Source organism: Petromyzon marinus, chromosome 1 (assembly GCF_048934315.1).
Source record: "Petromyzon marinus isolate PM22_M1 ecotype Great Lakes invasive population chromosome 1, UKy_Petmar_22M1.pri1.0, whole genome shotgun sequence".
Lineage (NCBI taxonomy): Eukaryota > Metazoa > Chordata > Hyperoartia > Petromyzontiformes > Petromyzontidae > Petromyzon > Petromyzon marinus.
The window spans coordinates 14,290,280-14,305,165 of NC_133667.1; the positions used below are offsets into that span (position 1 = coordinate 14,290,280).

The following is a 14,886-nucleotide window of genomic DNA, read 5'->3' on the forward strand; positions in this document are numbered from 1 at the left end:
AGGAGGCCGTAATGGCGTGGAGGAGGCCGTGATGGCGGGGAGGAGGCCGTGATGGTGTGGAGGTCGTGATGGTGGGGAGGAGGCCGTGATGGAGTGGAGGAGGCCGTTATGGAGTGTAGGAGGCCGTGATGGCGTGGAGGAGGCCGTGATGGCGTGGAGGAGGCCGTGATGGCAGGGAGGCCGTGATGGCGAGGAGGAGGCTGTGATGGCGTGGAGGTCGTGATGGCGGGGAGGAGGCCGTGATGGAGTGGAGGAGGCCGTGATGGCGGGGAGGAGGCCGTGATGGCGGGGAGGAGGCCGTGATGACGGGGAGGAGGCCGTGATGGCGGGGAGGAGGTCGTGATGGCATGGAGGAGGCCGTGATGGCGTGGAGGAGGCCGTGATGGCGTGGAGGAGGCCGTGATGGCGTGGAGGAGGCCGTGATGGCGTGGAGGAGGCCGTGATGGAGTGTAGGAGGCCGTGATGGCATGGAGGAGGCCGTGATGGCTTGGAGGAGGCCGTGATGGCGTGAAGGAGGCCGTGATGGCAGAGAGGAAGCCGTAATGGCGTGGAGGAGGCCGTGATGGCGGGGAGGAAGCCGTGATGGCGTGGAGGTCGTGATGGCGGGGAGGAGGCCGTGATGGAGTGGAGGAGGCCGTGATGGCGTGGAGGAGGCCGTGATGGCGTGGAGGAGGCCGTGATGGCGTGGAGGAGGCCGTGATGGCGTGGAGGAGGCCGTGATGGCGTGGAGGAGGTCGTGATGGTGGGGAGGAGGCCGTGATGGCATCGAGGAGGCCGTGATGGCAGGGAAGAGGCCGTGATGGCGTGGAGGCCGTGATGGCGTGGAGGAGGCCATGATGGCGTGGAGGAGGCCGTGATGGAGTGTAGGAGGCCGTGATGGCGTGGAGGAGGCCGTGATGGCGTGGAGGAGGCAGTGATGGCAGGGAGGAGGCCGTAATGGTGTGGAGGAGGCCGTCATGGCGAGGAGGAGCCTGTGATGGCGTGGAGGTCGTGATGGCGGGGAGGAGACCGTGATGGCGTGGATGAGGCCGTGAAGGCGGGGAGGAGGCCGTGATGGTGGGGAGGAGGTCGTGATGGTGTGGAGGAGGCCGTGATGGCGTGGAGGAGGCCGTGATGGTGGGGAGGAGGCCGTGATGGTGGGGAGGAGGCTGTGATGGCGTCGAGGAGGCCGTGATGGCGGGGAGGAGGCCGTGATGGCGTAGATGAGGCCGTGATGGCGGGGAGGAGGCCGTGATAGCGGGGAGGAGGTCATGATGGCGTGGAGGAGGCCGTGATGGCGTGGAAGAGGCGGTGATGGCGTGGAGGAGGCCGTGATGGCGGGGAGGAGGCCGTGATGGCAGGGAGGAGGCCGTGATGGCGTGGAGGCCGTGATGGCGTGGAGGAGGCCGTGATGGCGTGGAGGAGGCCGTGATGGAGTGTAGGAGGCCGTGATGGCGTGGAGGAGGCCGTGATGGCGTGGAGGAGGCCGTGATGGCGTGGAGGAGGCCGTGATGGCAGGGAGGAGGCCGTAATGGCGTGGAGGAGGCCGTGATGGCGGGGAGGAGGCCGTGATGGTGTGGAGGTCGTGATGGTGGGGAGGAGGCCGTGATGGAGTGGAGGAGGCCGTTATGGAGTGTAGGAGGCCGTGATGGCGTGGAGGAGGCCGTGATGGCGTGGAGGAGGCCGTGATGGCAGGGAGGCCGTGATGGCGAGGAGGAGGCTGTGATGGCGTGGAGGTCGTGATGGCGGGGAGGAGGCCGTGATGGAGTGGAGGAGGCCGTGATGGCGGGGAGGAGGCCGTGATGGCGGGGAGGAGGCCGTGATGACGGGGAGGAGGCCGTGATGGCGGGGAGGAGGTCGTGATGGCATGGAGGAGGCCGTGATGGCGTGGAGGAGGCCGTGATGGCGTGGAGGAGGCCGTGATGGCGTGGAGGAGGCCGTGATGGCGTGGAGGAGGCCGTGATGGAGTGTAGGAGGCCGTGATGGCATGGAGGAGGCCGTGATGGCTTGGAGGAGGCTGTGATGGCGTGAAGGAGGCCGTGATGGCAGAGAGGAAGCCGTAATGGCGTGGAGGAGGCCGTGATGGCGGGGAGGAAGCCGTGATGGCGTGGAGGTCGTGATGGCGGGGAGGAGGCCGTGATGGAGTGGAGGAGGCCGTGATGGCGTGGAGGAGGCCGTGATGGCGTGGAGGAGGCCGTGATGGCGTGGAGGAGGCCGTGATGGCGTGGAGGAGGCCGTGATGGCGTGGAGGAGGTCGTGATGGTGGGGAGGAGGCCGTGATGGCATCGAGGAGGCCGTGATGGCAGGGAAGAGGCCGTGATGGCGTGGAGGCCGTGATGGCGTGGAGGAGGCCATGATGGCGTGGAGGAGGCCGTGATGGAGTGTAGGAGGCCGTGATGGCGTGGAGGAGGCCGTGATGGCGTGGAGGAGGCAGTGATGGCAGGGAGGAGGCCGTAATGGTGTGGAGGAGGCCGTCATGGCGAGGAGGAGCCTGTGATGGCGTGGAGGTCGTGATGGCGGGGAGGAGGCCGTAATGGAGTGGAGGAGGCCGTTATGGAGTGTAGGAGGCCGTGATGGCGTGGAGGAGGCTGTGATGGCGTGGCGGAGGCCGTGATGGCGTGGAGGAGGCCGTGATGGCAGGGAGGAGGCCGTAATGACGTGGAGGAGGCCGTGATGGCGGGGAGGAGGCCGTGATGGCGTGGAGGTCGTGATAGCGGGGAGGAGGCCGTGATGGAGTGGAAGAGGCCGTGATGGCGGGAAGAGGCCGTGATGGCATGGAGGAGGCCGTGATGGCGTGGAGGAGGCCGTGATGGCGTGGAGGAGGCCGTGATGGCGTGGAGGAGGCCGTGATGGGGTGGAGGAGGCCGTGATGGAGTGTAGGAGGCCGTGATGGCATTGAGGAGGCCGTGATGGCTTGGAGGAGGCCGTGATGGCGTGGAGGAGGCCGTGATGGCAGGGAGGAAGCCGTAATGGCGTGGAGGAGGCCGTGATGGCGGGGAGGAGGCCGTGATGGCAGGGAGGAGGCCGTAATGGCGTGGAGGAGGCCGTCATGGCGAGGAGGAGCCTGTGATGGCGTGGAGGTCGTGATGGCGGGGAGGAGGCCGTAATGGAGTGGAGGAGGCCGTTATGGAGTGTAGGAGGCCGTGATGGCGTGGAGGAGGCTGTGATGGCGTGGCGGAGGCCGTGATGGCGTGGAGGAGGCCGTGATGGCAGGGAGGAGGCCGTAATGGCGTGGAGGAGGCCGTGATGGCGGGGAGGAGGCCGTGATGGCGTGGAGGTCGTGATAGCGGGGAGGAGGCCGTGATGGAGTGGAAGAGGCCGTGATGGCGGGGAGGAGGCCGTGATGGCGTGGAGGAGGCCGTGATGGCGTGGAGGAGGCCGTGATGGCGTGGAGGAGGCCGTGATGGCGTGGAGGAGGCCGTTATGGCGTGGAGGAGGCCTTGATGGAGTGTAGGAGGCCGTGATGGCATGGAGGAGGCCGTGATGGCTTGGAGGAGGCCGTGATGGCGTGGAGGAGGCCGTGATGGCAGGGAGGAAGCCGTAATGGCGTGGAGGAGGCCGTGATGGCGGGGAGGAGGCCGTGATGGCGTGGAGGTCGTGATGGCGGGGAGGAGGCCGTGATGGAGTGGAGGAGGCCGTGATGGCGTGGAGGAGGCCGTTATGGCGTGGAGGAGGCCGTGATGGCAGGGAAGAGGCCGAGATGGCGTAGATGAGGCCGTGATGGCGTGGAGGAGGCCGTGATGGCGTGGAGGAGGCCGTGATGGCGTGGAGGAGGCCGTGATGGCGGGGAGGAGGCCGTGATGGCGGGGAGGAGGCCGTGATGGCGTGGAGGCCGTGATGGCGTGGAGGAGGCCGTGATGGCGTGGAGGAGGCCGTGATGGAGTGTAGGAGGCCGTGATGGCGTGGAGGAGGCCGTGATGGCGTGGAGGAGGCCGTGATGGCGTGGAGGAGGCCGTGATGGCAGGGAGGAGGCCGTAATGGCATGGAGGAGGCCGTGATGGCGTGGAGGTCGTGATGGTGGGGAGGAGGCCGTGATGGAGTGGAGGAGGCCGTGATGGCGGGGAGGAGGCCGTGATGGCGTGGAGGAGGCCGTGATGGCGTGGAGGAGGCCGTGATAGCGTGGAGGAGGCCGTGATGGCGTGGAGGAGGCCGTGATGGCGAGGAGGAGGCCGTGATGGAGTGTAGCAGGCCGTGATGGCATGGAGGAGGCCGTGATGGCTTGGAGGAGGCCGTGATGGAGTGGAGGAGGCCGTGATGGCAGGGAGGAAGCCGTAATAGCGTGGAGGAGGCCGTGATGGCGGAGAGGAGGCCGTGATGGCGTGGAGGTCGTGATGGCGGGGAGAAGGCTGTGATGGAGTGGAGGAGGCCGTGATGGCGTGGAGGAGGCCGTGATGGCGTGGAGGAGGCCGTGATGGCGTGTAGGAGGCCGTGATGGCGTGGAGGAGCTCGTGATGGTGGGGAGGAGGCCGTGATGGCATCGAGGAGGCCGTGATGGCAGGGAAGAGGCCGTGATGGCGTAGATGAGGCAGTGATGGCGTGGAGGAGGCCGTGATGGCGTGGAGGAGGCCGTGATGGCGTGGAGGAGGCCGTGATGGCGGGGAGGAGGCGGTGATGGCGGGGAGGAGGCCGTGATGGCGGGGAGGAGGCCGTGATGGCATGGAGGCCGTGATGGCGTGGAGGAGGCCATGATGGCGTGGGGGAGGCCGTGATGGAGTGTAGGAGGCCGTGATGGCGTGGAGGAGGCCATGATGGCGTGGAGGAGGCCGTGATGGCGTGGAGGAGGCCGTGATGGCAGGGAGGAGGCCGTAATGGCGTGGAGGAGGCCGTCATGGCGGGGAGGAGGCCGTGATGGCGTGGAGGTCGTGATGGCGGGGAGGAGGCCGTGATGGAGTGGAGGAGGCCGTGATGGCGGGGAGGAGGCCGTGATAGCGGGGAGGAGGCCGTGATGGCGGGGAGGAGGCCGTTATGGAGTGTAGGAGGCCGTGATGGCGTGGAGGAGGCTGTGATGGCGTGGAGGAGGCCGTGATGGCGTGGAGGAGGCCGTGATGGCAGGGAGGAGGCCGTAATGGCGTGGAGGAGGCCGTGATGGCGGGGAGGAGGCCGTGATGGAGTGGAGGAGGCCGTGATGGCGGGGAGGAGGCCGTGATGGAGGGGAGGAGGCCGTGATGGCGGGGAGGAGGCCGTGATGGAGTGGAGGAGGCCGTTATGGAGTGTAGGAGGCCGTGATGGCGTGGAGGAGGCCGTGATGGCGTGGAGGAGGCCGTGATGGCAGGGAGGCCGTGATGGCGAGGAGGAGGCTGTGATGGCGTGGAGGTCGTGATGGCGGGGAGGAGGCCGTGATGGAGTGGAGGAGGCCGTGATGGCGGGGAGGAGGCCGTGATGGCGGGGAGGAGGCCGTGATGACGGGGAGGAGGCCGTGATGGCGGGGAGGAGGTCGTGATGGCATGGAGGAGGCCGTGATGGCGTGGAGGAGGCCGTGATGGCGTGGAGGAGGCCGTGATGGCGTGGAGGAGGCCGTGATGGCGTGGAGGAGGCCGTGATGGAGTGTAGGAGGCCGTGATGGCATGGAGGAGGCCGTGATGGCTTGGAGGAGGCCGTGATGGCGTGAAGGAGGCCGTGATGGCAGAGAGGAAGCCGTAATGGCGTGGAGGAGGCCGTGATGGCGGGGAGGAAGCCGTGATGGCGTGGAGGTCGTGATGGCGGGGAGGAGGCCGTGATGGAGTGGAGGAGGCCGTGATGGCGTGGAGGAGGCCGTGATGGCGTGGAGGAGGCCGTGATGGCGTGGAGGAGGCCGTGATGGCGTGGAGGAGGCCGTGATGGCGTGGAGGAGGTCGTGATGGTGGGGAGGAGGCCGTGATGGCATCGAGGAGGCCGTGATGGCAGGGAAGAGGCCGTGATGGCGTGGAGGCCGTGATGGCGTGGAGGAGGCCATGATGGCGTGGAGGAGGCCGTGATGGAGTGTAGGAGGCCGTGATGGCGTGGAGGAGGCCGTGATGGCGTGGAGGAGGCAGTGATGGCAGGGAGGAGGCCGTAATGGTGTGGAGGAGGCCGTCATGGCGAGGAGGAGCCTGTGATGGCGTGGAGGTCGTGATGGCGGGGAGGAGGCCGTAATGGAGTGGAGGAGGCCGTTATGGAGTGTAGGAGGCCGTGATGGCGTGGAGGAGGCTGTGATGGCGTGGCGGAGGCCGTGATGGCGTGGAGGAGGCCGTGATGGCAGGGAGGAGGCCGTAATGACGTGGAGGAGGCCGTGATGGCGGGGAGGAGGCCGTGATGGCGTGGAGGTCGTGATAGCGGGGAGGAGGCCGTGATGGAGTGGAAGAGGCCGTGATGGCGGGAAGAGGCCGTGATGGCATGGAGGAGGCCGTGATGGCGTGGAGGAGGCCGTGATGGCGTGGAGGAGGCCGTGATGGCGTGGAGGAGGCCGTGATGGGGTGGAGGAGGCCGTGATGGAGTGTAGGAGGCCGTGATGGCATTGAGGAGGCCGTGATGGCTTGGAGGAGGCCGTGATGGCGTGGAGGAGGCCGTGATGGCAGGGAGGAAGCCGTAATGGCGTGGAGGAGGCCGTGATGGCGGGGAGGAGGCCGTGATGGCAGGGAGGAGGCCGTAATGGCGTGGAGGAGGCCGTCATGGCGAGGAGGAGCCTGTGATGGCGTGGAGGTCGTGATGGCGGGGAGGAGGCCGTAATGGAGTGGAGGAGGCCGTTATGGAGTGTAGGAGGCCGTGATGGCGTGGAGGAGGCTGTGATGGCGTGGCGGAGGCCGTGATGGCGTGGAGGAGGCCGTGATGGCAGGGAGGAGGCCGTAATGGCGTGGAGGAGGCCGTGATGGCGGGGAGGAGGCCGTGATGGCGTGGAGGTCGTGATAGCGGGGAGGAGGCCGTGATGGAGTGGAAGAGGCCGTGATGGCGGGGAGGAGGCCGTGATGGCGTGGAGGAGGCCGTGATGGCGTGGAGGAGGCCGTGATGGCGTGGAGGAGGCCGTGATGGCGTGGAGGAGGCCGTTATGGCGTGGAGGAGGCCTTGATGGAGTGTAGGAGGCCGTGATGGCATGGAGGAGGCCGTGATGGCTTGGAGGAGGCCGTGATGGCGTGGAGGAGGCCGTGATGGCAGGGAGGAAGCCGTAATGGCGTGGAGGAGGCCGTGATGGCGGGGAGGAGGCCGTGATGGCGTGGAGGTCGTGATGGCGGGGAGGAGGCCGTGATGGAGTGGAGGAGGCCGTGATGGCGTGGAGGAGGCCGTTATGGCGTGGAGGAGGCCGTGATGGCAGGGAAGAGGCCGAGATGGCGTAGATGAGGCCGTGATGGCGTGGAGGAGGCCGTGATGGCGTGGAGGAGGCCGTGATGGCGTGGAGGAGGCCGTGATGGCGGGGAGGAGGCCGTGATGGCGGGGAGGAGGCCGTGATGGCGTGGAGGCCGTGATGGCGTGGAGGAGGCCGTGATGGCGTGGAGGAGGCCGTGATGGAGTGTAGGAGGCCGTGATGGCGTGGAGGAGGCCGTGATGGCGTGGAGGAGGCCGTGATGGCGTGGAGGAGGCCGTGATGGCAGGGAGGAGGCCGTAATGGCATGGAGGAGGCCGTGATGGCGTGGAGGTCGTGATGGTGGGGAGGAGGCCGTGATGGAGTGGAGGAGGCCGTGATGGCGGGGAGGAGGCCGTGATGGCGTGGAGGAGGCCGTGATGGCGTGGAGGAGGCCGTGATAGCGTGGAGGAGGCCGTGATGGCGTGGAGGAGGCCGTGATGGCGAGGAGGAGGCCGTGATGGAGTGTAGCAGGCCGTGATGGCATGGAGGAGGCCGTGATGGCTTGGAGGAGGCCGTGATGGAGTGGAGGAGGCCGTGATGGCAGGGAGGAAGCCGTAATAGCGTGGAGGAGGCCGTGATGGCGGAGAGGAGGCCGTGATGGCGTGGAGGTCGTGATGGCGGGGAGAAGGCTGTGATGGAGTGGAGGAGGCCGTGATGGCGTGGAGGAGGCCGTGATGGCGTGGAGGAGGCCGTGATGGCGTGTAGGAGGCCGTGATGGCGTGGAGGAGCTCGTGATGGTGGGGAGGAGGCCGTGATGGCATCGAGGAGGCCGTGATGGCAGGGAAGAGGCCGTGATGGCGTAGATGAGGCAGTGATGGCGTGGAGGAGGCCGTGATGGCGTGGAGGAGGCCGTGATGGCGTGGAGGAGGCCGTGATGGCGGGGAGGAGGCGGTGATGGCGGGGAGGAGGCCGTGATGGCGGGGAGGAGGCCGTGATGGCATGGAGGCCGTGATGGCGTGGAGGAGGCCATGATGGCGTGGGGGAGGCCGTGATGGAGTGTAGGAGGCCGTGATGGCGTGGAGGAGGCCATGATGGCGTGGAGGAGGCCGTGATGGCGTGGAGGAGGCCGTGATGGCAGGGAGGAGGCCGTAATGGCGTGGAGGAGGCCGTCATGGCGGGGAGGAGGCCGTGATGGCGTGGAGGTCGTGATGGCGGGGAGGAGGCCGTGATGGAGTGGAGGAGGCCGTGATGGCGGGGAGGAGGCCGTGATAGCGGGGAGGAGGCCGTGATGGCGGGGAGGAGGCCGTTATGGAGTGTAGGAGGCCGTGATGGCGTGGAGGAGGCTGTGATGGCGTGGAGGAGGCCGTGATGGCGTGGAGGAGGCCGTGATGGCAGGGAGGAGGCCGTAATGGCGTGGAGGAGGCCGTGATGGCGGGGAGGAGGCCGTGATGGAGTGGAGGAGGCCGTGATGGCGGGGAGGAGGCCGTGATGGAGGGGAGGAGGCCGTGATGGCGGGGAGGAGGCCGTGATGGCGGGGAGGAGGTCGTGATGGCGTGGAGGAGGCCATGATGGCGTGGAGGAGGCCGTGATGGCGTGGAGGAGGCCGTGATGGCGTGGCGGAGGCCGTGATGGAGTGTAGGAGGCCGTGATGGCGTGGAGGAGGCCGTGATGGCTTGGAGGAGGCCGTGATGGCGTGGAGGAGGCCGTGATGGCAGGGAGGAGGCCGTAATGGCGTGGAGGAGGCCGTGATGGCGGGGAGGAGGCCGTGATGGCGTGGAGGAGGCCGTGATGGCTTGGAGGAGGCCGTGATGGCGTGGAGGAGGTCGTGATGGTGGGGAGGAGGCCGTGATGGCATCGAGGAGGCCGCGATGGCGGGGAAGAGGCCGTGATGGCGGGGAGGAGGCCGTGATGGCGGGGAGGAGGCCGTGATGGTGGGGAGGAGGTCGTGATGGCGTGGAGGAGGCCGTGATAGCGTGGAGGAGGCCGTGATGGCGTGGAGGAGGCCGTGATGGCGTGGAGGAGGCCGTGATGGAGTGTAGGAGGCCGTGATGGCGTGGAGGAGGCCGTGATGGCTTGCAGGAGGCCGTGATGGCGTGGAGGAGGCCGTGATTGCAGGGAGGAAGCCGTAATGGCGTGGAGGAGGCCGTGATGGCAGGGAGGAGGCCGTGATGGCGTGGAGGTCGTGATGGCGGGGAGGAGGCCCTGATGGAGTGGAGGAGGCCGTGATGGCGTGGAGGAGGCCGTGGTGGCGTGGAGGAGGCCGTGATCGCGTGGAGTAGGCCGTGATGGCGTGGAGGAGGTCGTGATGGTGGGGAGGAGGCTGTGATGGCATCGAGGAGGCCGCGATGGCGGGGAAGAGGCCGTGATGGCGTAGATGAGGCCGTGATGGCGTGGAGGAGGCCGTGATGGCGTGGAGGAGGCCGTGATGGCGTGGAGGAGGCCGTGATGGCGGGGAGGAGGCCGTGATGGCGGGGAGGAGGTCGTGATGGCATGGAGGAGGCCGTGATGGCGTGGAGGAGGCCGTGATGGCGTGGAGGAGGCCGTGATGGCATGGAGGAGGCCGTGATGGCGTGGAGGAGGCCGTGATGGAGTGTAGGAGGCCGTGATGACATGGAGGAGGCCGTGATGGCGTGGAGGAGGCCGTGATGGCTTGGAGGAGGCCGTGATCGCAGGGAGGAGGCTGTAATGGCGTGGAGGAGGCCGTGATGGCGGGGAGGAGGCCGTGATGGCGTGGAGGTCGTGATGGCGGGGAGGAGGCCGTGATGCAGTGGAGGAGGCCGTGATGGCGTGGAGGAGGCCGTGATGGCAGGGAGGAGGCTGTAATGGCATGGAGGAGGCCGTGATGGCAGGGAGGAGGCCGTGATGGCGTGGAGGAGGCCGTGATGGCGTGGAGGAGGCCGTGATGGCGTGGAGGAGGTCGTGATGGCGGAGAGGAGGCCGTGATGGCGGGGAGGAGGCCGTGATGGCATCGAGGAGGCCGTGATGGCGGGGAACAGGCCGTGATGGCGTAAATGAGGCCGTGATGGCGTGGAGGAGGCCGTGATGGCGTGGAGGAGGCCGTGATGGCGGGGAGGAGGCCGTGATGGCGGGGAGGATGCCGTGATACACTCACTCATCTTACACTAACTCACTCGCACATCATACACTCACTCACACAACCACTAACCCATTCACTCATCATACACCGATTCACTCATCATAGACTCACTCATCATATGCTGACTCACTCACACATCATACACTCACTCACACTACCACTGACTCACTCACGCATCATACACTGACTCATTCATCATACGCTGACTCACACATCATACACTCACTTACACAATACACTGAGAGTGTCATGCTGCCAGCTATGGCTGCAAGTTTGGTCGTACATGTTATGTATATCGTTTATTGTTAAATTTGAATCATAGTTTCTATGCTTACTGTTGTTACATTGTTTTTTATAGCTTTATTTTGGTGACTTCGAAAACATATGGTTAAGCCATGTTTCTTGCGGAAGTGCGGAGTTGGCCCGATAACGTTCATCTAAATTGTTTTATGGTTGTTATTGTTTGACTTGCATCACACTGGGATTTTTGCACACAGCGTTGTAATAGGGTGGGTTTTTTTTCTGGAAGATTTGGTGGTATATCCAGGATGTTTCTGTTGCGCGTTATCGCTTTAAAATGTTCTCTGTTCATATTTTGTTTGTTGCGGTTGCACCCGACTCAAGAGCCGCATGGCTCACAGGGCTATACCTAATAAATGAAACTTGAAACTTGAAAACTTGGTTAAATTTACTGTCTGTTCATCGTAGCCTCTTGTTTACCATTTCTTCCGCTCACTTTTACCAAAAATTAACAGTTTTTCCAGGTTGTCCTGTCACACCTAGCTCATCATCATTATCAGCCATAATCGAATTGATAAAATTGCTGGCAACAGCCAACTCAAGGCCTCCCCAAAGTTGCTGCCACCTATGTTTACTGGTTAAACATAAATTTTGATTTAAAGCTTTCGTGACTGCAGGGATTCATATTCTTGGTTCTTTCGGTAAAGTCACGTAGAAGTGAAACATATAAAAAACAATATTTTTATTATTTTATTGTTTCCCTTCTACGTGACTTTACCGAAAGGACCAAGAATATGGTTAAACATATTTGTGATCTGCACGATGCTAAGGAGGCCCCTAATGGATCAGTGATCCAACGCAAAGGTTTGTACGTGTACAGTACAAATTCTCCGGTGATTTGGCTCAAGGCAACTTGGTCACATTCCACCATCCACGCCCATCACCCGGTGCGAAGGTCGCTCACTCACCAAACTGAAATCGTGGCTTGCACTGACCGCCGCCACTGGCTCCACGTGTACGACAGAGTAGCCCCCCCCCACCCCCGCCGACAGTGATCCACATTGTACGGGGAGGCCTCTCGTCCAGCAGCGGATTGACTTAAGTGAGATATATGGGCGGTGACGGTGCTCGGTGGTGGAGCAATGGCCGCTTGTTGAAGACCACCGCGCTTTTTTTGAGCCCAGCGGCCGCCCTGGTCAATTGCTGCCAGGCGCATTAGCCGTAAACAAAATGAAAGGCGACTGTCTGCCCTACTGTGGACAATAAAGATCTCACAACGTCACAAGAAACAACAGAGGACGGCGTTTGTCGCGAAGAAGGGCACGTGCAGCAAATGGTTCAAAGTCGCAAGACTTCATAAATAATGTGCAAATCACTAAATTGGTAAAAGCCACATGGCGACATCGCCCCCTATAATGGCATGGGCTCATGCCCATTGTTGACAGGCCAGTGGCTGCGTTCACCTTTGTGCCGCAAAGGGACAGTTGTTACGGCGGGGCGGGTTCCCTTAGGCTAGACTGTCGCAGGGTGCCTCGACATATACGTTGAACTTCTTTCGCACCGTACGTAGCCAGCCGTGAAATGTTATGTGTTTATTCCCCAACACACTGGTGTGCTGAACTGGTAGCGAATTGCCATGTTCTGTTTATGTGACAACCCCTTATTATTGGTTCTTTCGGTAAAGTCACAGCAAAAAATTTTTCCTGCTGTGAGATCTTTATTGTCCGAGAAAATTTTCTTGCTGGGGTTTTCACACCTGATGATGATTGCTTGTGTTGCAATCAAAACGTCGTGATAATTTTATTGTTTTATTTGTATTATTATTATTATTTCCCTTCTATGTGACTTTACCGAAAGAACCAAGAATATGAATCCCTGCAGTCACGAAAGCTTAAATCAAATTTAACCCTTACTTGATTGGCTGCGTCGGGTGGTGGCGGGTTTCACGACACATTTATACTTACGCAATCTAACCGGAAAAAAAATACCTCTATTATGCATAATGATATTGGTCGTGCAAGCCTACTATGCGCTAAACCAATCGTATGGGTATTGCATGGGAGGCACGGCACGTATCATTATGACGTCAGTGTACAAGAATGAATGAACGGTGGCTCACCAGCACATGTGTGCGGCTCTCTCTCCACAGAATCATCCACCACCTCCTCCAGCCGGGAGGAGTCGTCAGTCGTGATGCCATGATCAGACGTCGCCGACGAGATTGGCGAGTAGTGGCCACACAGGTCCAAGGCCACGCTCGGCTCCATGGGCAAACGCGCCAGGGGAGGCTCTGCTGTGCCAGCAGCGGCTGTTGGCGGCACAGGAATGGGCGGTTTTGCCCGGGGAAGGGGGGGGGGTTATCGGGTGAGCGTCAAGAAACAGTTGTGCCGTTATAGGTCTCTAACGTGTCACCGGGTTGTGTCCGCGGCGTGTTGCTCGGGGGCGCAATGTCTCGAAATTTCGCCCACCCCCACGTGCTGCTGGAAGGTTCTTTGGGGAAATTAACCGAAAGCTCCCAGCAAGAGGAGCGAAACGTTGGTACACTGTGCCGAACGGCAATTGGCACAACTCGAAAAATGCGCCGGAGGGAGCGATGCAGATAACTCTAGACTATTCGTCGGTAGATTATGCGGGGGTTGCGGTTTCACCACGCTTGCAAATAAAAGCGGTAAGATAATCTTTACGAGCACTTCTGAGGTAAATCACCGGCCGCTCCTCGCCTCGTCGAGGGTCACTGGGCAGTGTTGAGTCTATGGGCAGTGTTGAGTCCATGGGCAGTGGTGGGTCTATGGCCAGTGTTGGGTCTATTGGCAGTGTTGAGTCTATGGGCAGTGTTGGGTCTATGGGCAGTGTTGAGTCTATGGGCAGTGTTGAGTCTATGGGCAATGTTGAGTTTATGGGCAGTGTTGGGTTTATGAGCAGTGTTAGGTCTATTGGCAGTGTTGAGTCTATGGGCAGTGTTGGGTCTATGGGCAGTGTTGGGTCTATGGGCAGTGTTGAGTCTATGGGTAGTGTTGAGTCTATGGTGCAGTGTTGGGTCTATGGACAGTGTTGGGTCTATGGGCAGTGTTGAGTCTAAGGGCAGTGTTGGGTCTATGGGCAGTGTTGAGTCTATGGTCATCACAATGATACACTCCGCTCCTCCTGACACGGTTATCTGGCTTGACCACCCGAATGTCAAACTCTAGTGGTCGCTCTGCATCGACAAACATCATCAGCCGTACACAAGAAGAAGACTGGTTACCTCTGGTGCTGTTAATATAATAAATTACATCAGTCAATCATTTACCAGAACGGTGGAAAACAATGTTGAGAAGTGAATAAACTCTGCTCTGGGTATCGTGAACTGCTGTGTGTGGACGAGCTTAATGTATGGCCACACTAGGAATGTGCCCGGTCTTATCAGATCTTGGGAGCCAAGCTGCAGGCTGTGGGCGTCCCGTTTACCGCTGAATCTCGGCACGCGCAAGCGGCTCAGCGTTAATTTAACTTAGAGACGTGCAGTAGCCCCGCTGTTTTTAAAGACATTGTTACTGTCTGCACCACAGAGAACCACAGCGAAACGACCGCACTCTACGATAGCTGGCACCAAACTGTGGCACGCTCTCCCGCTTGGCCATTTACTTCCAATTTCGTTCCGATGACGTACCCGTGTACGCCATCGGCGTGGCTTTCCTGGGCATGTCGTTGGTGTTATTCATTAATAAATGCTGTTATATTGTATCCTTGTGTATGGCAAACATGGTTCAGGAGCTAAACGTCAATGTCGAGGTCTGCTGCTGGCCACTAGGAAGAAGGCTTTGGGAGAGCTTGTGTGGTTTTGTTATTCCTCCTCTGTTGAAGGAGCGCAGACTACAGTGCTTTGAAGGATACGGGCACCATAGTTTGGATTGCATGGTCACAGTCACGCTGCTGTGGTTTGCATTTAAATTTCGATTCATGGAGGTGTGCGCAGGGGCCTATTCACGACGTCCAGAAAGTGTCCGACCGCGTAGATGAAACAAGATCAGCAGGGTGTAAAAAGATAGAAACGTACTTGATAACATCACGGTGTGCAGTGACGTCAAAGATGGAAAAATGCTTCAGGAGAGCAAAGGGATGTGAGGATACATTCATCTGTTACTAACATTCTACTGAGAGGTGGCACAGTTGACAGGTTAATCGTGGGCTTTGCCTGGTAGGATGAGGATGGTTTAGTTTTATTTGAATGTGGTTTGATGATTTGTTTACCTTTCTTGTACTTTGCACTGCGATCATATTTGTGTACTTGGTATTGTTGTAACGTTCTTACCACGTGCCCCTACTGGACATCGGATTCCTCCAGTATAAATAAACA

The 14,886-nt window shown here is 61.4% G+C and overlaps 1 protein-coding gene across 6 annotated transcripts in view; it reads right to left on the minus strand.

Annotated features, from left to right (window-relative positions):
* Window positions 1–14,886, minus strand: part of LOC116942181 (uncharacterized) — a 102,925-nt gene that overhangs the window by 18,027 nt on the left and 70,012 nt on the right. For 5 of the 6 annotated variants that reach the window (XM_032953836.2, XM_032953808.2, XM_032953817.2 and 2 more), the window contains one exon: window positions 12,670–12,858. In XM_032953836.2, coding sequence (XP_032809727.2) covers window positions 12,670–12,858 — 189 coding nt within the window. The other variant, XM_032953847.2, reaches the window with a different exon arrangement.